We start from the raw sequence: 21642 nt of genomic DNA, 5'->3' as shown, positions 1-21642 counted from the left end.
TTCCAAAGGCAAGTGCAACTGATCTGAGCACTTGCCATTTTTACCAGGGATGGTGCAAACTGCAGCTTAAAATGTTGTTTTTTACAAATTGGCGGACGGTCAAATGTTTAAAATAACCGAAATTTGGCATCTTCGATTTTGTTAACGGATTAAGATGAAGCGCGGTAGGTATCTGAAGTCTTTTGGGACGAAGCAAACGACTCTGGCGTTAGTTTTCCGGGAAATTCAGTCCTTTGTAAAATGGTGACGGTCAAAATGGCGGTCTAGAGCGAGAGGTGGATATTTTGGTTCCTTATCGATGGATTTGTATAAAACTCGGTATTCGTGGGCATTACGGCACGAAAAAACAAATTTTCCATTGGATATTCGAATTTCTGAATAACTTCAGAATGGTGACGGAAATTTGGCGGGAACTCGGTCTTACGGGGGGTTATTGATCCATATTCGCATAAAAGTCGTGCCCTGTTGGTTTCTGGCCCAAAAAAAGGACTCGTTCGAAATACATTTTTGAAACGCCAGTTACTCTAAAATGGCGGACAAATTTCATGAGAATCCACCAATGAACAGGCAAAATATCTACCTCCTGCTCCAGGTCACTATTTTGACCGCCGCCACCCTCATAAAGGCTGAATTTTCCAGAAAAATAATTCCGGAATCGGTTTTCTTGTCCCTAAAAACCCTTGGACAGCGAGTTTCATCCCATTTCGTCGAAAAACGGAGATGCTAAAGGGTTATTTCTAACCTTTGACCGGCCTAAAATTTGTGATCCATCAACATTTTGACCTACGATTTGTGCCGAATTTGTTTCTATTTTATTGTCTTTTGAATGAGATGTCCCAAAAGAGGGGGGCTGCCATTTGAAAAAAAGTTGCCTTCGCCCCCCTTAGAGGAGGCCGTCCGGCAAAATTTTGGGGGAACCAAAAAGTTGCAACTTTAGACCTAGAAACATCCCCAATGTCAATCAAGAAAGAGGTTATACCTAAGGGTGGTAAATGACTTTTGGATAAGCAATTATGTATATCAAAGCTGAAAAGTCAAAATTAACTTCGTCCCACTTTTTTTTTAGCTAAAATATTTTATATTAAATCTGGAAGTGTTTCTTTATGTTAAAATATATGATTGCACGTTTAGGTTGATGAGTTATTTGAAAGCCAGCGGAAGAAGGGAAGACCGATTGCTGGAGTCATTGTCGAGCCAATTCAGGCGGAAGGTGGTGATAATGAAGCTTCACCAGAATTTTTCCAAAAATTGCAAGCGATTGTGAAAAAAGTAAGTTATCTAATAACTAGCAGCCAATCTGGAGTATATGTGGAACACCTTTGAATGGTTACACATGGATTCAATCGACCTCATGCCATGGAAGCACATACTTTCCTTGCATTCAATACGTTAACGAAGAGGAGCGTTCAATAAGTAAGTATCCCCTTCTCTAAAATTTATAAAAAGGACATAGCTAAAATAAAAAAAAAAAAATTGGATGTGAAATCTTTGTGATGATGTACTGAATTTAGAAAACAAAGTGTCGAAGTAATTGGGCAAAATATGACCGTGCGTGGACTTGGGATGTCGAAACCTAGTAGCCAAAGAAGAAATGCAGTATGTATGTACCTTGATACGTACAGAATATATACATAGGGTGCCCCAAAAGTGTTCAAAGATTAATGTAAGTTTTTTTGTAGGGCTCCCCAAAATTTTCAGGGGCCTTATGGTGGCGCGGTGGTACCGATACCACCTCTCAATGATATGATTGACGAGCTACCGCTCTTGCAAAGCAGTTCTGACTCTGGCCACTGATTATAGTTTCATCGTTCGATTCCCTATAGGCCTATACCAATAAGTATTGCGCAACATCATCCTAGTGGGGAGTCGGTGATGGACCATAAATACAGGCCGAGGCATAGGCCGGATAACCAGTCGAAATCATCAGTCGAGATAGTACGTCTACATCCCTACACGGTAGAGACCCGCAACTTTGCATCAACCGTTGCACGAACACTTGCTTCCACAGAGGGAGCTGTGGACCCCGTTACTTTTTCCAATGGCAACTCCCTATTTGTGACACCTTAGTGGACAGACGATGTTAAAAAAAAAAAAAAAAAAAAAAAAAAAAAAATTGGTGCGACCCGAGGGTCTCCATTTTGATTTTAAGCAATATGGCGGCTGGTTATAATTAAAATAATAGGGGGCCCCCTGACCGCTACGCGGCCCAACCCCCAGAGGGCGCTTCGCGCTCTATTAGGCTTGATTTGGCAAAAGAACGACCAAAAAATAAAGAGATTTTCATCCTCGACTCTCATTTGTCCAATCTCCCTCTGGCCGAGAGCGATTGAACCAATGAGAATCGAATAAAAAAATCGGCATTTATTTCAAACTTCTCGCACAGACTGAAAAGTAACAGAACAAAGCGTTCCATCGCTTATCGATAGTCTGTGCCAAGTGAGCATACCTTCTATTCACTTGCCTTATCCAACTAATAGACCAAGATTCTATATTTCCCGCTTAGTTCAATTTTCCGCTTAGTTTGAAATTCCCGCCATTTTGTAATGACGGGAATTTCAAATGTTGCCCGCCTTTTTAAGCTTCCTGGTTTTGTCTTACATAAGAAAAAACCTTGGTCCTATTTCCAAAATCTGATTAAAGTGGGCTCATCTAGGATCTATCACCTGTCGATAACCGCAAAAATCATGGAAATCGGCGTAGTAGAACGCTCTAACGAACTATGACATAAATTTTAAATTTACATTGTTTGAATGGGAAAATTCGTAATTTTACAATGTAATAATGAAAAACCTGGGTCGGCGCGGTAGATAGCTGGAGCGTTACCAGTTACAGTTTTGCAAAATTAGGAGGCCTCGGAGCTTATAGTATAGAAGGCAAAACTCGAAATTTCCGTCATTTACCTTTGGATTCAAATAAATTTTGACATTTAGAGATTATTTGGCACGAGAAAAAGTGAATCCAGTTTGTGTTCTTTAAAACTTCCCTTTTTTGAAAACGGTGGCCCAAAAATGGCAGACACTGATGAAAAGAGAAGTATCTAAATCATTTTTATTGACGGTTTTATACAGGGTGAGCGAAAAGTCCCCGACCCCCCCTCTAACTTTTGAACGAATTGAGCTAAGGAAATGAAACTTTGGGAATGTTCCTATCTCAAAGGGGACCATCTTTTGAGGGGGTCAAAATTTTGGTCCCCCCCCTCAGGGGGGGACAGGGGCCCCTCAACTTTTTTTTCAAATAGCAACCCCTATCTTGTGATACCTCATTCGAAAGAGCATAAAAAACTAAGAATTTTGGCATAAACCGCAGATCAATATCTCAATTTTTGACCGAGTTATGATAGGTCAAAGGTCAAATTTGACCTATTTTCAAAAAATCATAACTCCGGTTCAAATTATCGTAAAGAAAAAAATAAAACGGGAAAATTTACCAAATTGTGTTCGCTTTTACGTAAAAATTGCAGAAATCACTTCGATTAAATTTTAAGGGGGGGCTCGGACCCCCAAATATGTCAATTCAAAGGTCATTCAATTTTCCTGCGAAATAAGCCAATTTCCTCTGGATTTGCCTCCACATTATCTCAGTAAGGTCAAAATCAGTTCAACATTACGTTGGCAAGTCCCCAAATTTCGGGAAAAGTTAAAAAAACGAAATTTAAACGGTCAAATTTAATCACCTTAAATTTCGTTTTTTTAACTTTTCCCGAAATTTGGGGACTTGCCAACGTAATGTTGAACTGATTTTGACCTTACTGAGATAATGTGGAGGCAAATCCAGAGGAAATTGGCTTATTTCGCAGGAAAATTGAATGACCTTTGAATTGACATATTTGGGGGTCCGAGCCCCCCTTAAAATTAAATCGAAGTGATTTCTGCAATTTTTACGTAAAAGCGAACACAATTTGGTAAATTTTCCCGTTTTATTTTTTTCTTTACGATAATTTGAACCGGAGTTATGATTTTTTGAAAATAGGTCAAATTTGACCTTTGACCTATCATAACTCGGTCAAAAATTGAGATATTGATCTGCGGTTTGCGCCAAAATTCTTAGTTTTTTATGCTCTTTCGAATGAGGTATCACAAGATAGGGGTTGCTATTTGAAAAAAAAGTTGAGGGGCCCCTGTCCCCCCCTGAGGGGGGGACCAAAATTTTGACCCCCTCAAAAGATGGTCCCCTTTGAGATAGGAACATTCCCAAAGTTTCATTTCCTTAGCTCAATTCGTTCAAAAGTTAGAGGGGGGGTCGGGGACTTTTCGCTCACCCTGTATAAAACTTGGTACTTACTTAAGTACCTATGAGTACGTAAAAACTGAATCTAGCAGTGCATTCCAAAATTACCTACCTTTTTTATAGTAAGATAAGAAAGAAAAAAGACTTCCTAAAAATGACTCAAAGTCCGTCCCAACCTCGGTAACTTTTGAACAGTTATACCCACAGACATAAAATTTAGGCTAATAGTCATCCTCTTCACAACGATTTATTGTTACCCAAAAGCTTCCATGTTCTAATATTACGGAAAACCATCGATATTTTCGTCAATATGTGCCGTTTTTAGCCTATCATTTTGAAAAAAAGGGCGTTTTGAAAAACCCATGCCAGAGTCTGGTTTTCCGTGCCGAGTAAATCCTGGGCGCCGACTTTACTGCAAATCAACTGAAATAAGACTGACGATCCGCACGACCTTTTGAGCTGATCCAACTGTCATCTAATTCTTGAAGTCGTACATGTTGCACTGAAATTAAAGTTCCCAATAGATTTTACTAAAGTTTTTTCTCTCTTGCACTGGAAAAGCAAATCGCCGCCCGAATTGTGCAGTCTTGAACTTTAGGAGTCGCACTCTACTTTATAGCTGCTAGGTATCACATTTGCAGTTCCGACTGTACAATCAATGACATTCGTGGGCTGAATGGACAGTTGACAGACTTGCCCCATCGCCGACTGTACAGTTTCTGCGAATGCGCAAACTGTCAGACCTACAATCTGACACGTCCAACTGTACCTCGGGACTGCTATTGTGATAGCAGCTAAGATGAACACGAGAGAGACAGTGGTGTTTCGGGACTAACTTGTTTTCAGATCCTATGATGCCATCGCATTATTATCAATAAATCCTCCTCATTTTTTTACTATTTAGATTCACTAGTATCTCATTAGGAATTCCCTTCGTGTGTCTCACTCATTCAAAACACTCCCTTTAAAAGGAAGAACAGCACCAAGCTGCGTTAGATTTTGAGCCGGCGCGGCGGGAAATTTTTACGTAGCTGCGCTCATCCGCGCCATGCCCGCAACCTCATTTCGTCCGATTACCTTGATGCTTCAAGTTTTAAGTTCAGTATAACCCAAGAAAGATTTTAAGCCCAATTTTTTTTAAAGAAAGAAAATCGGTCCATTTTATAGATTTTTCAGTGGAGCGATACTTTTTTATAGTATGCCCCTTGTATTTTTCTTTGAATTTTAAGTATGTTGGTCTCGAATGTATTCATTAACCTCATCACGAAAGGGTTTGGCGCAAGTTGGGCCTAGGCTCTCCTCCTACGCCCTTGACTCCGGGTACAATGATAGCTTCGGCAGATCGGTCCCGGGGGATGGGGGGACCCTCCCCCAAGTGGGGGGGCCTGAGGGGCGCCGGCTTCACCGGGGCCGAGGTCGGAGATTGCCGTTCGAAGAGTGCTTTAGGGACGTCCGACGGGAGGATAGAGCGTCCGATGGGCCACAATTGCACGGGGTGTGGCCTGGAGGGGTCGTTTATTGGGTACGGAACACGGCGGTGTGCTCTACCCCCACATAACCAGGTTTTTCCATCTCACAGCGGTCGGGTCGGTTAAGGGAGTATTATGAAAATGCCGATCTTAGGCCAAAAGTTTTTAGCCAAATTGTGCAGAAAAATATGAATTAAATTACAGTGTCGTATGGTGATTATTGTTCAATATGGCAACGCTGTAAAATAAAAGTATTGCATGTTGCTCCTACAATATGCGGGTTATGCAATGGTGTAATGTAGCCCCTTCATTATGCGGGTTATGCAATGGTGTTTTCTTCAAGATGGCGGTTATACAACAGCGTTGCCGGACGGTGCACTTAAATAAATGATTTAATTATGGGTGAAATTTTGCAACATCGAATTTCACAGTGTTGCCAGGTGGTGAAAGAAATTAGTTAATTTTTCGGTACAATGTTGTCAGATTGTGCAAAAAATTCGGATTTTCGGACTTGTAACAATTTTCGGCTTCGAAAGACCGTATCTTACAGTATGGGTCTGGTATCGGAGACTGGAGAGTAGGGTCTGATTCAGGAAATTAAAAAATTTTCGGAAAATTACCGTCCTCCGATCCGCCGCGGACGGATGCGATTCTTTTACACTATCGAAGATCGGAAAACTGTACGGACCGAATTTTGGTACGAGTTTTTGTTTTCGAGATTTCGGACTTGTAAAATTTTCGGCGGCATCGAAGGACCATATCCTACAGTATGGGTCTGGTATCGGAGACTGGAGAGTAGAGTCTGATTCGGAAATTTCCATTCAGTTTGATGAATCAAAAATGTTTATTTTTTTTTTTTTTTTTTGGTGGATATTTACTGTTACAGTTTAAAACAGTTCGCGTTTAGAAAACGCACGCGTTCGAAAAACGTGCGCGTTTAGAAAACGTACGCGTTTGAGAAACGTCCGCGTTTAGAAAACGTACGCGTTCAGAAAACGTGCGCGTTTAAAAAACGTGAGGGTTGTCAACCACAAACATCGATCCCTTCTCCTTCTCCGAACTTTAAATCAACACTTATGTCATCGACTTTCCGATTGTTATTTTTACGGTCCATCCTGATGAAACGGAACTTGCAGTCGGATGATAGGTACTTGGAGTACAGGTACGGAGCGGGCCAAATAAGCGTCAGTAAACTCAAGATGAATAGAAGAACGTCCGTCAAGGTAGAGGGTGCGCATTTGATTTCCGGATAGACCGGGCACATTGTGGTGTTGGCTTCGGATGAGTTTTCCGCCACCGTTGTGGAATTTACTCCAACGATGGTTACGATGATGATGAAAGTGCTGAGAATTATTTTATTAATCATGATTTCTTCCTTGCGATACTGAGAAGAGAATGCATACTTTTTATACGAAATCCTTACTGTCGATCCAACTGTTGTGACTCGCGTCCAGACCCAACCATTCGACAAAGGCTTGGTTTTTCTTGCGACGCAGAATTTTCTCCACCAGGAACGTATCCTTATAGTTGGTGGGTTGGAGTTCTTCGCGGTAGAATTTTCCTTTGATGATCGTATCGTCCGCGTCTTTCAGATTGTACGTGATCGGAACGGTCGGATTGACGCTGACAATCTTGAAAATTTCCGTGCTCCAATTCGGTATGTGTATCCTTTCTCGAACATGGCTTTGAGTCTCGAGATCTGGACGTGATCACCGACTTTCAGTTTTCGTCTGGCCAAACGTCTCTTTTCGGTTTTACTCAGTGGCGGCCCACGAAGCTTTTGCAGGATCATCGGTACATCCTTTTCGGTGACATGGATTGGTTTCATCCCGATGGTGCGATGAACGCTCCCGTTATATTTACGGATGAGTTTCGGTAATAGATCTAGCCACTTGTACGATCCTTGCGCGCTGAACTCTTTCCACATCTTAGTTTTGAGCGTTCGGTTGAATTGCTCAACAATAGAGGCTTTGGTTGTCGAGTACGAGCTGTACATATTGATCTTGTGACGCTTCATCAATGCTTGACATTTGGAGTTGTAGAATTCCGAGCCCATATCGACTTATAAATGTTTCGGTGACTTTCCGGCTGCTTTGAGAACGCGTTGCATGGCATAAGTGACATCCGTGGCCGTTTTCTATGTAAGCGGTTCGGCCCACGCCTTTTTTGAGCACGCGTCGATGACGGTGAGGAGATATCTGTATCCTTTGTTCATCGAGGCGTACGGTTGCATCTCGACGAGATCGGCTTGCCATAAATCGAGCAATCCGAGAATCCGTACTTTAAGACGCGGATAGTTTCGTCGAGCAGGTTTATGTAGCTCCTTGACGATCCCACGTTTCTCTCCCGATATGATAATGACCGTCGACGTCGTCGTCGTCGTCCGCTCTCTCGATTCAAATGCTGTTTCGATGCTACCATTTTAACCAGACGATTGTAAGATTGGTGAAGTTGGTGGATACGCTCCAGACAGTGTTGACCAAATTTCATGGCTTCCTTCCACTTCCGTTCGGACCATTGTTTGTTCACCGCATCCTCATCGCTTTCGGGATCTTGCACTTGACGAATCCGTTTGTTCGAAACGATATAATTTCCGTCGGAATCCAGTGAGAATCCGTCACCTTTTGGACCTCGGCGTAATTTCGATCGGCCAAAACCGTCGGTGTGACTCATCGCAACACTATTTTCCTTTCGTTCGATTCACAACCTCTAATTGACTGATCCTATTTTCCAATCGTGATAATGTCGTCTCGAGTCGTTGCGTGATATTTTTGTATTCTTTCATTTTCTCCAAACAAAGCTGTGCTAAATTCATAGCTTCCGTCCACTTCGAGACTGTCCATTGTTTGATCACGGCGTCGGTATCCTCTTCGGGATCTTGCAGTTGTCGGATCCGTTTGTCGGATACAAGATAATTCCCGTCGGGATCCAGTAAGAAACCGTCACCTTTGAGACCTTGCTTCGTGTTGCGAACGTAAGTCCCTTTCGATCTTCCAAACCGGTCGGTGTGACTCATTTTTTTTGTGCGGAACCTATATTTAGTGGATGTAATCCGCTTCGCAAAGCTCTTCGATGATACTCAGAATTTCACGATCGTGATCGGTGTGACCAGCTTGTTTCGAAGCTACTAGTAAAACGAGACGGTGGACCAATTCGTTCGGATCGTCCCAATAGACGAGTTCCCGTTTCGCACGATGAATTTTGATACCGGAGCCTTTCTTTAATTTTTTACGCGATGACTTCCTCGTTGATCTCGGAGTCGATGTAGCGAACAAAGGTTTGATGAGATCGCGGTATTTTTGACTGCTGCTCGAGTTGGGTCTACCGTGTGGATGATGATCCCTCCAATGCGCATTGGTGAGCGTAACTACTCGTTGGAATTTAGCGCGATCATCTGCTGTGTAATTACGCGGATGTTCCTTAAAAAGGAGCTCCAATAACCCGGGTGTCGGTTCGAATACCTCATCGGCACCGTCCAAGATTAGTCGTCCGTCCGAATCGAAACTTATGGTTCGGTTTCCGATAAGAAAGTTTCCGTTGATTGCTTTCTGCACACCATAGTGGCATCGGACTGTTTCGGATGTTTCTCCAGATCGTCCAAGTAGAACTGTGCGTTCGGGGCAGTGTTCGTGTCTCGAAAATCGGCGTCGTCTTCAGTGCGACCCGTTGTTTGTTCTTCATCCGTTGCATCTTGAAACGATTCATCGTCGTCGTCGTCGTCGTCGTCGTCGCCGTCGTCGTCGTCGTCGTCGTCGTCGTCGTCGTCGTCGTCGTCGTCGTCGCCGCCGTCGTCGTCGTCGTCATCGCCGTCGTCGTCGTCGTCGTCGCCGTCGTCGTGGTCGTCGTCGTCGCCGTCGTCGTGGTCGTCGTCGTCGTCGCCGTCGCCGTCGTCGTCGTCGTCGTGGTCGTCGTCGCCGTCGCCGTCGTCGTCGTCGTCGTCGTCGTCGTCGTCGTCGTCGTCGTCGTCGTCGCCGTCGTCGTCGTCGTCGTCGTCGCCGTCGTCGTCGCCGTCGTCGTCGTCGTCGTCGTCGTCGTCGCCGTCGTCGTCGTCGTCGTCGTCGTCGTCGTCGTTGTCGTTGTCGTCGGTTTTCATTTTGCTTCTTCCGTTTTTCGAGGTTTGGGACTCGCAGTGACTTTCCTGTTTGACGAGTCGCATCGTATTCGTTCCCTATTTTATCGGACAGTCATTTTCTACTTCTCCGTATAAATATTATGGACATTTTCGTCAGAGTATGTCACCGAGAAGATTATCAACTTGCAGCAAAACCAATCGAGGACGTGGACTGTTAAACTCGTTGATAAATTCACTACCGTTCGAACTACACTTACTGGGCGACTACAGGTACTGCGGACCGGGCACTCGCCTCGCAGAACGATTGAAACGCGGAGATCTGGGTATAAATCCGCTCGACGAAGCTTGCCAGTCCCACGACATCGCTTACAGTAAGACCAAAGACACCACCGAGAGGAACAAAGCCGATCTCATACTTGCGGACAGAGCTTGGGAACGTGTGAAAGCGTTCGACTCATCGTTGGGTGAAAGAGCGGCAGCATACGCCGTAACGATCGTTATGAAACTCAAAGCCAAACTCGGAATGGGTCTAAACAAGAAGGTGGCAGCGAAAAAACCGAAATCCAAGAAGAAGAGGAGAGCGTTGAAGAAGACGAAACCGGTGGAGCGGACGATCGAGCGAATTCTAGCTCTCCCAAAGACGGGTGCCGGAGCGTTGAAAACGAAGAAGAAGAAGAACCCGGCGGAGCGAATCTTGACTATCCCGCAGACGGGTGCCGGAGTCAAGAATCTCCTGACGAGTGTCGGTCTGGCCGCGCGAACAATCACACCGGTAGCGAAAATGATCAAGACGGTCATCGACGGATCTTTGAAGAGGAATGTACACCTCGGTGAAGGATTTTACTTGCGACCGTACCGTAAAGGTTACGGACTTTACTTGAGACCTTACCGAAAGAATTTAAACTGATCCGTGAGCTACCACGCCGAGCGATGACGGACGTTGAGTTGAGAATCGCTGCGACAGTAAAATTACGAATCCCGCATTTCCGCGGTGTGTTCATGATCGATGAATTGGCGACCAAGAAACCCAAACGTCCCGAGTGTAGTATCATCAATCTGGACCGAAGCGATGGACCCGGTACACATTGGACAGCGTACCGGCCTTCAGAGAGCGGTAATGCATTGTACTACGACAGCTTCGGTGATCTACCACCACCCGTTGAAATTACGCGATACATTTTACGCTCAAGCGGTAGCTCAACGACGACGACGACGACGATAGGATGATAGCGAACAAAATTTCAACTCGAGCGTCTGCGGGAAACGATGTTTAGAGTGGCTCGTACAAACCAGGAATATATAGTATTCGAAACCGAATATGGAAACTCAGAAAAGAAGTCACAAGTTCATGTTGACGGGGAGGAGCAACGTACTCGAGTCTGCACTGCCTAGACCTCTCGAGTTGTTCGGACCTTGCGAGATCGGTCTGACGGGTTTTGTAACTTATTATTCCATCCCGAACATTGACATAACGAACAGACTGCTTTTCTACTCCGAGAGCCGCGAGGAGAATTACTCGGGAATTTCGTTCCCGATCGGAGCCTACGAGATCGAGGGTATACAAGAATACTTGCAGGAAGAACTTGGCGGAGCGGAAGTTATCAAACTCAAAGTGAACAACGCTACGCTTAAAGTAAGCATCAAATCCAAGTACTGGATCGATTTCAGCAGACCCGGCACTTTACGTAAGGTGCTCGGATTCGGAAAGCGTCTCTTGGCACCGGACGAATGGCACGAAGCTAACTATCGCGTCAACATCTCACCTGTGAACATGATATGCATCGAATGCAGCATCGCCGACGATGGATACGTGAACAGGGTGCGCGGACATCACATTTATGCGTTTGCTCCCGATATCGAACCAGGATTCAAAATGGTAGAGCAACCGTCGACGATTCATTACTATCCCGTCTTGGGAGATAAGATCCAACATTTGCTCGTTAATAAAGTAGACTAACAAGGAAAAGCGATCAATTTCGGTGGTGAAGAAGTGACAGTGCGACTGCACGTGAGACCACTAACCTATGGGTAAACGAAGGATCCAGAACAACGACAGCGATACGTTCCTATATTCTCTTGCATATAATAGTATTGACAATCCACGGACTAGTTGTCAACAACAGCAGCAGCAGCAGCGGAGGAAAACTTTGACCGAATATTCCAAGAGGGCTCTCACGCAACTCGGATTCGTGGTGAAAAATCCGAAATAAGAACGGTATGGAAGCTTGGCGACAAGAGATCATCGAATACGAATACATCCGTTTCGGTCTGGTCGACGAACGGCGTGGAAACAATGATTCGGTCCGGTTCATCCCCGATACCCACGGCCTGATCACCGTGCCTCAAGATTCGAGGATCTTCATGTGTGTAGAAGTGAAACTCGAGAAAAATCCTGGAGCCGCCGCAGATGCTACAAAACCTCCATTCAAGTTGGCTAACAATTATATCCAGTAGATGTTCGACCGTATGCAGTATAAAGTGAACGGGACGGAAGTCGATAGCATGCAGTCGGTCGGAGTGACATCGACCGTGAAAAATTATCTCACATACACTAGAGCGGAAACCGCGGGACTCGCAACTGCCGGGTTTTGTGACATCACTCATTCATGGACCGAATGGGATTACACAACGGCGAATCAAACTTTCTGCGCTATCGTACCGTTGTCTTCACTCAGCAGATTCGCAGTACATTTCAAAGACGTTCTAGTCAGATGCTCGCAAGAGTTGATCCTAGTGCGCAGTGGTACGGATAAGAACGCATATTGTATCACCGGCGCGGCGACCGCGGACGGCTACACCATCAAATTTAAAATAATCGAAATCTATTGGGAGATTCCCATCGTCAAATTCACATCGGAACTGGAAAAACAAATCTTGCTCAAGATGAAGAAGAACGATAAAGTTGAGTTTTGGTTACATGAATTGGGAATCGTACGACATCCCGGGAATTTTTCCGACCAAGATGTTCAAATGGAGCGTAAGAACAACCAGCAGGCACAAGCCCAAATTCGTGGTGTTGGTATTTCAAACGGATCGACAGGACAATCACCTCTCTTTTCGACCATGTAAATGTGCGCTCGGTCAGCGTTCAAATCGGTGAGCGTCGGTTTCCTCAAGTTGATACGATTTACGATTTCCCAAGTATGGACTATCATCACGCCTATCTGAACTACACCGATTTTATGAGAGACTACTGGAAAGGTGAAAAACTCTGCGAGCTAGCTATGTTGTTTGAAAATTCCAAAGATCGCGCGATTTTTGTCATCAAATATGTTCAAGGTGAAGATTTAAAAACAGCTCCGGTGGATATCACGTTGACCTTTGTGGTAAATGAGAATTTCCCGGCCAACACTACAGCCCAGGTGATTCTGATCACACCTGTGAAGTATTCGTAAGAACTACTGCACGGAACCGTGAGGCAATTGCATTGATCTCAAGCAACAATTTAAAAAAAAATAACATGTTTATTTTTTCATTTTTTTTTACAAACATGTTATTTTTTTCTCAAGCATTACATCATTTAGAAAGGAACACAAACATGACGTACAATATAAATCAAGCTGCAACGTTTGGAACGAGTACGAATTTGTGTGTTCTTCCGATCGGGCCTTCGTAGATGAGATCGAAGGATCTAGCGTTGATATCCTGAAGTGCATCGTCCGTCAAACGGTCCGCAATGTGTGGAGGTAGGAAGAGGAGACGATGATGATTCTCGAAGACGATATCAGCGGCAACGGTTATCCCGTACTTGGATGGCATTTTGATGAGTTTGTTCATCTTGTAGTGGGTGTTTACAGTCAGCTCTTTAGCGTCGACAATCAAGATTGAATTGTTGAAGACGTCCATGATGGTGGCTGTCGTCAATTCTCTCAAGATACGGATGATTCCACTTTTCGTGTGCTATATCTCAAGTGAAACAATTTGTCTGCTATTATAGCACGGATACTTTTCGACTGGTATATTTCGATTCGACAATCCGTCTGCGGATGATTCCACTTTTCATGTGCTATATATTAAGTCGGGGTTGATTCGACAATTCGTCTGCTATATTAAGCACGGGTAATTTCACTTTTCGTCTGCTATATTTCGAGTGAAACAATTTGTCTGCTATATTAAGCACGGATGATTTTACTTTTCGTCTGCTATATTAAGTCGGGATGATTCGACAATTCGTCTGCTATATTAAGCACGGATGATTTCACTTTTCGTCTGCTATTTTATTATCGGGGTGATTCCTTTGTTCGTCTGCCACTATAATCTTCTGCTGCTCCTGCATGATTTCAGTTTTGAAATAATCACGATAAGAGACAACCATAATCACGACAACCACATACACAATCGGAAAGCGTTCGACATAGCGCAGAATGGATGTACGAAAGGACACGTATGTGCTGTCGACCAACGAGCCAATAGTCGCAAGGACAGGCAATCTTTAGTGTCCAAATTTACAACGATACATTTTTCCGGCACGAAATGACTGATGAAATCTCGTTTTTGTTCACCTTTAACATACAGGGTTATCCAAAAGTCACTGACCACCCCTGTAGATTTTTTCCAAATTGAGATAAAGGTTTGAAACTTTGGGAATGTTCCTCGGCCTAAAGTAGCAACTTTTTGGTCCCCCCAAAATTTTGGGGGGTGGCCCCCCTTAAGGGGGGTGGGGGCTAACTTTTTTTTTCAAATGGCAACCCCCCCTTTGTGATACCTCATTCGAAAGATAGTAAAAAAAGAAAAATTTTGGCGCAAACCGCAGGTCAAAATGTTCATTTTTGACAAAATGGCGGCCGGTCAAAGTTCTAAATGGCGGAAATGTGGCATCTCCGTTGTTTATTGACGGATTGGTGTAAGACTCGGAATCCTAGGGTTTTTCGAGATGAGAAAAACGATTCTGGCATTGGTTTTTCAGAAAAGTCAGTCCTTTTCAAAATGGCGGCGGTCAAAATGGCGGCCTCGAGCGGGAAGTGGATATTTAGGCTGCATATCGTTGGATTTGCATGTAACTTGGTATCTGGGGGTATTTCGGCACGAGACGAACGAATCTTTCATTGGATATCTAAAATTTTGACAAATTCCAAAATGGCGGCGGAAAAATGGCGGGAAATCAGTTTTACGGCTCTTTACCGATGGATTAGCATGAAATTATTTGATATTTCAAGAATCTAATGAAAGATTCCTTTTTAACCAACCAAAAACCCTCAGGATATCGAATTTCATGCAAATTTATCGGTGAAGAGCTGTAAAACTGATTTCCCGCCATTTTTCCGCCGCCATTTTGGAATTTGTCAAAATTTTAGATATCCAATGGAAGATTCGTTCTTCTAGTGCCGAAATACCCCCAGATACCAAGTTACATGCAAATCCAACGATATGCAGCCTAAATATCCACTTCCCGCTCGAAGCCGCCATTTTGACCGCCGCCATTTTGAAAAGGACTGACTTTTCTGAAAAACCAATGCCAGAATCGTTTTTCTCATCTCGAAAAACCTTAGGATTCCGAGTCTTACACCAATCCGTCAATAAACAACGGAGATGCCACATTTCCGCCATTTAGAACTTTGACCGGCCGCCATTTTGTCAAAAATGAACATTTTGACCTGCGGTTTACGCCAAAATTTTTCTTTTTTTATTATCTTTCGAATGAGGCATCACAAAGGGGGGGTTTCCATTTGAAAAAAAAAGTTAGCCCCCACCCCCTTAAGGGGGGCCGCCCCCCAAAATTTTGGGGGGACCAAAAAGTTGCTACTTTAGACCGAGGAACATTCCCAAAGTTTCAGACTTCTATCTCAATTTGGAAAAAAGTTACAGGGGTGGTCAGTGACTTTGGGATAACCCTGTATAGTACTATCGCCGAATTTAGTTTCACGCAGAGTCTCAGGTGACCATTTAGCGGCGACGCGGCGCGTTGCCTGATAACGCTCTCATGAAGACGCACTTGTTCCTCTGTGCTCTGTGAGCGCATAGTCACTAACACAGACGCACATGAAACACACACAGACATTTTCACTCATTCACCGTGAGAATTCACGTTTTTGGCTCCTTGGAATGTAAACAAAGATTCGTAATGACGTGTCGCGCATCGATTCCAATTCTCACTTGCCTCTTGTTCTTGTGACTAGAGCAAGGAAGAAAGGACCTCATTCGAAATTTTCCGTTTCAACCTTGGCCTGATCTTCGAAATATTTTCAAAGTTGATAGAGGATCACCTCCCGAGTCTTAAACACTGACGCTTTTTGAAATCGGACGATCACGGAGGGAGGGGGAGGGGAGTCAAAGTAAAAAAATTAAACTCGCATATCTCGCTAACGCTTTGTCGTAGAGAGATGATATTGGTCTCAAAATGTAGAAAAACCAACCAGCTTTCAGGCAATGATTACAAAATTGGTCCATATTGGAAATTTCATCCATTGTTGCCATGTTGCCGTAGTTCAAATGTTCAGTTTTTCACCTTTTTCGCTGTGACGTTGAAGGAATCGCACAAAAAGTAATCTAACTATTTTTTGATGAAAGTAGACCGTTTAAGCTTTAAAATAAGCACAAGTTCATCTTGGGGAAACAAGTTGGAGGAGAGATATGATTTTTCAAGAAGGATGCGGTACACTTGGACCTGGTTTGTTCCGAGTCCCAAGATCACCAAATGCCCACCAATCACGAATTGCAAGGTTGTGCATTTTTATACTCCAGTATAGCTCATTCCCGAAGAAAATTATTAAAAAAGAACAAAATATCAAGACATATGAATGTTATAGGACTCAGCTGACGCTCGCTGCATCAGCAAAAAATCATGACTCTTTTTCAAATCGTTTTTCTAGGATGGACTTAAATTTAAAAAGCTCAAATGGTATACGTTTTTATTAGCAATTCCTATTTTTTCCTCTTATTTCTACCCAGCGAACCGTTGAAGGTAAACATAAATTTTTTTATGATCGAAAACTTTGATTTCCCTGTATCCATTGCATATTAGGTAATCATTTATCCTGATCTTGTCATTTTTGACGAATGATTTTATCTAGGAACGACCTACAAAGGTATCGCCCCAGCTAAAAATTGAAAATTTGAACTACGGCAACGTGATAGCAATGGATGACATTTTCAAAATGGACAAATTTTGTCATCATTGTCTGAAAGCTGGTGGTTTCCTCTATATTTTGAGATTAAGATCATCTCTTTACGAAAAACCGTTCAGGAGATATGCGAGTTGAAATATTTATCTTTGAACCCCTTTCCCACTATCCGTACTTGTTTGATTTCAAAAATCGTCGGTGTTTTGGACTCGGAAAGTGATCCTCTATCGACCCTGAAAGTGTTTCGAAGATCAGGGCGAGATTGGAAATGGCCGCCTTTGAATAAAGCCTTTTGATGACCGTTTTAGTTTTTACCACCCATTCTTCTCCATTTTATCGAAAAACTCCTGCATGAAATATTCCTGCAATTCTGCGGGAAGTTAATATAGTAATATCATAAACAGATTTTTAATTTCACCTTTGCCCCGCATTAAAAAAATATCCAGCAAGTAGAAATATAGTGTCATTTAGTCCAGTAGATCAACTTTTCACCCACCTATCCTCACAAAATGGCGCTATTGGGTGAATGTTTCCATTTAATCCATAGTTTTTCTCACTTGTCATCAAAGCGGAGTAGCAAACTTGAAATCGATGTCTCTCGGTTGCGAGGTTTCAAAATGATCAGTCTTATTTAATTTTTCCCTCGGATGGAAAAAAAGTATCTTGGATCCAAAGTCCAGACTCTTAAAAGATTGGACAAGAAAAATACTCTTGATTCAATAGAATTTTTCTTTGAAACGAAAGCCCAGCCTCTTAGGTAATTCAAGCGGATTTCTTTTTTGTTCAAGCAAAAAGCCGATTGTTTCGAGAGTATTTTTTAATAGTCTGGACTCCGGATCCAAGAGACTTTTTTCCAGTGTAGGTAAACAAGTTCCTATCATCGTCTGCGCTTTTCATAGATACTTCCGCAAATATAAAAATTACGTCGAATTGTGTTTTTGAGAAAATGGCAGGAAGGCTGTAAAGTCGCTAACTTAATAACGAATCATTTTCTTCAATCCACAAAGTGCATTAAGAGAGATTCCAGAAAGGTGAGAAAACGCTTAGTTTCTTGTTCGGGCCTGAAAATTCTAAAACTAATCGCATTTTTCAGAACTTTCTTAGGGCTGTTTCTTTCCTCCCACCATTTCTTTTGGTGTCATTGAGAAAAGGTGAAGAATTTATTTTCGAGTGAAGTCCTTTTACGAGTCTCCAGACATGGAATTTAACAACTAGAACAAACATTACCAACTTAAAACAGATAAAATAGTATTAAAAAATGACATGCAGGACCCCGTTCAAATAGTTTTCACTTATTAAACCAGCCATGACGAAGGTTTCACTCCTCGCAGATCGGAAATGAGAAAACAATTCAAGGATTACAATACATTCAAAATTAGGCGCTAAAAATACATTTTTCCAAATATTTTGTAGCTACTGCCAGAATAAGTAGACGGTTTCCGTATCGTAAAAAATGAAACGCAGATGGACTCAAAGCCGTCTGTCTTGCATAACTTATGGGGTCCAAATGAGTTTTCTTCTTTGTCTTCCTCTGAACAAACGTCGGGAATTTTATGGTTAATCCCAATGCAATTTAGCGCTGAGTTCAATTTGGACCATAGTTTCTCTCCAACACTTTTAAGAAAACCAAAGTTTTCCTTAAAAACGGGCCGTTTCGAGGAACCAGGCCCAGATAGGCCCTAAGGCCGACCTGCCACTGGTAGATACGCTTCCACGGCGCGCCGAGTATACACCCCTGTGACGGATAGCAAAATGAGAGGAGAAAAAAAAATATGATGAAACCTTAACATTAGCTCATATCAAATTTCAAAAATAAGAGGCATCTACACGCGATACAACTATTTTTGCTAGATGGATGTCCATTGCACATGAAAAATTAAAAGCGCGATGGCGTGAGTCGTGAGGCGTGAATTCGAAATACGCTCTTAGAGAAGAGCGACTAACAGCCTAGAGAGGCTGTTAGTCAGATCCGGGAGAAAAGTTAAAAAGCGAGGCCGGATTACGTTTTTCCTACCTTCGGCTGTGTTGCTCACGTAGGCTTTGAAGCACCACTACAAGTGAGACAAACGAAACCAACACAATAAGGAAATGGAGCAAGGGAAAGGACTCGCGTTGATGACGGCGCAGAGGTACGACTATTCGTGCTTGATGGATGTCTGTGTTGCATCTGCAAAATTGAAGGCGCAATGGCCCGGGGCATGAGCTTGCAATGCTCCGCTATGTGCTGCCAATGAGGTGTCGCTCAGATTCAGGAGAAAAGTTTAAAAAGAGGCCCAAACAGGTCCCTCCTTTCTCTTCGACTGTGTTGATACTCGATTTTTTTTTGGAATGATTTGCAGACCAACATCTAAAGCTCGCGTGAACCGGCCCCATCCAATCTGCGAGGCAGGTTTTGTTAGGAAGCCTCGCAATTTGACCCGGCTTCAGAATTTAGGGGTAATAAAAATATCATTAAAATGACTGCACCTTCCTCGCAAAAAGTCAGGATTCAACATTGGATCCAAAATAGGCCATTCAGTCTGTGAATTTCAATAAAATTTGGTTATGCTATCTCACAAAGTTAGGCTCCAATTGTTCGGTCACGTCTGAAAAAATTCTCATTTCCAACAAAATTATTGCTGAATGGGTCTTCCTGCTGTAGATACCTGATGCATTTAATTGGTTTGTTCTTAACTCTTTTCTTACTTGCCTTACTGAACACCTTGTCCTTTCCTACACTCAACACTCTTTTTCTCTCTCTTTCCTTCAAAATTTCACCTTTTACTCACTAGATTGCATGTTTCATTTTCCAATCGAGGAAGCTAAAAAGATCTTTCCAGCTGATGTTTTTCCTTAGGTTCATCATTTTCAGACTTTTAGTGTTTAAATGCAGTATTTTAGGTGGTCAGATCTGCCTCGATTTCTCTAGAAATGACGGAGCTTGGATGCGTTTAGTAGCTGTGATTTGTTCTCTTTTTTTCGTTTCACAAGTCTATCGGTCACTTTAACACGTTCAATTTTGAATTTTTTTCTCTTGGGTGCATCCCCCGGGAAATATCATACGACACCCACTTAAACGGCCAAGGGTCCACGCTCTTAGATGTGAGCCAGTTCGTCCATGCGAGGAATGTTTAATTTTACGAGGGAACTCGTGTCCGATAGAAATGAATAAGGTCATTTTTGGATCGAGTAACTAAAAATACAAAAGGAAACAGGCATTGCATGTTCAACGAATGTCTCTCTCTTTGTCAAATGACAATGTTTTTCCAGTCAAGTGACATAATGCGCTTGTAAAGCCCCATGTGGAACGCATCCTTTTGTTTTTCATCCGAAAGAACGGAAAAATTATTTTATCTAGGTCCCCAATGGGGGGCCTTCCACTAACTATATGTTTGCTGCTAACTCAGAGAATGGCCGTGTTTTTTTTTATTTTTACATATACTTCTGATCAATATTTTGTAAATCCGAATGTTTATACAAATGCTTATTTTTGGCATCTGAATAAGGGTTTTTTTTGTTGCAAACTCGATATTTCGGAAAATCAGTGGGTTGTGGAAAAAACAAAGGTCGATTCGGGGTCAGAAGCAAAAAATAGGATATAGTAGCCTAATTATAGCTATCTAAATAAAATGATTTTCTGTCCTCCGGACTTAAAACAACGGATCAGTTTTATATAGGATTCGTGGGTGGATAATGCCATTTTGACCGGAAAACCTCGTTATCAGAAAAAGGGAGGCATGTTTATTGGACATGCTGTATGCGATACATGTCTGGCTAGTATCTATGTATCTTTGGCTCCTAAATTCAAGAATTACTTCGGTTTATCTCGATCATGCATCAATTTCCAGAAATTCAAATTTTCCTAGGAAAATTCATTTTTACATAATCCCAATTCGCCTGGAAAATGGCAGAGACAGGGACAAACTGAGGTCATACTTGGACCCAGGGCTGAATATTACACGAGAATTCGCTAATGAAGCATTGATTTTTTTTCGGTGCATACTTGTGTAATCTTTCATATTCAACAGCGAACCAGTTTTGCATCATTTTCAAACTGCCTGCGCGAAGAAGTACACGGAAAGAAAAGTTCTGCCATTTTAACCGTCGCGACTGCTAAAGGAACAGCCCGTGGCTGTTTAAAAACGGCACAGCATCCTGGTTATTAAAATAACATTACCTTTGTCTGTTATTATAACAGGGGCTTTGCTGTCACATTGACAGTAAATGAGTGTAACAACGACAGCAAAATCTGCTCAACCTACATCAAATAGTCTGTTACACTGGCAGCGCAGCTGCTGGCGTAAACGCCGGTTCCCCATCAGATTAACGTTCATGCTGCTTTCGATTTAACAGCGGCCGCTGCTGTCAAAAAAGCAGCGTCGCTGTTTTCATGACAGCCGGTTCGTCTTTGAATTTAAATTCACGTTGCTGTCGATGTAGCAGCGCTGCTGCTCATGTAAACGCAAATTCGCTCTTGAATTTTCATACACTTTGCTGTTAATGTGACAGACACGATGCCACGCAGCTGTAAAAAATCATGGTCATACTTACATGCTTGTGTAAATAGCTGATAATTGCTTAACTGGTTTCAAGTAAATGATACAAAAACCGTAGATAATATTCCGGTCAAAGTAACATTTACAGACTAAATCAGTTTCACAATGAGTTAATTTCACAAAGATTTTAACAGTTTAAATGCACAAAAACCCTACATTAAGTATACATGTATACAGCTTTGCAGTTCTCGGCGGGGCAGAATTGATCATGGCCTAGGGGTCGGCAACAAATTATGTGAGGTACATTTTAAACCCTTCCTCTCCACCGGTTATTTTCT

The 21642-nt window shown here is 42.7% G+C and overlaps 1 protein-coding gene across 3 annotated transcripts in view; it reads left to right on the top strand.

The window, feature by feature from the left end:
* Gabat (4-aminobutyrate aminotransferase) overlaps positions 1 to 21642 on the top strand; it is an 84278-nt gene that overhangs the window by 28586 nt on the left and 34050 nt on the right. For all 3 annotated transcript variants that reach the window (XM_072306507.1, XM_072306508.1, XM_072306509.1), the window contains exon 7: positions 1132 to 1269. In XM_072306507.1, coding sequence (XP_072162608.1) covers positions 1132 to 1269 — 138 coding nt within the window. The remainder of the gene's footprint in view (positions 1 to 1131; positions 1270 to 21642) is intronic.

The sequence above is a fragment of the Bemisia tabaci genome, chromosome 1 (assembly GCF_918797505.1).
Source record: "Bemisia tabaci chromosome 1, PGI_BMITA_v3".
NCBI lineage: Eukaryota > Metazoa > Arthropoda > Insecta > Hemiptera > Aleyrodidae > Bemisia > Bemisia tabaci.
This window is presented reverse-complemented; position numbering and strand designations above follow the sequence as displayed.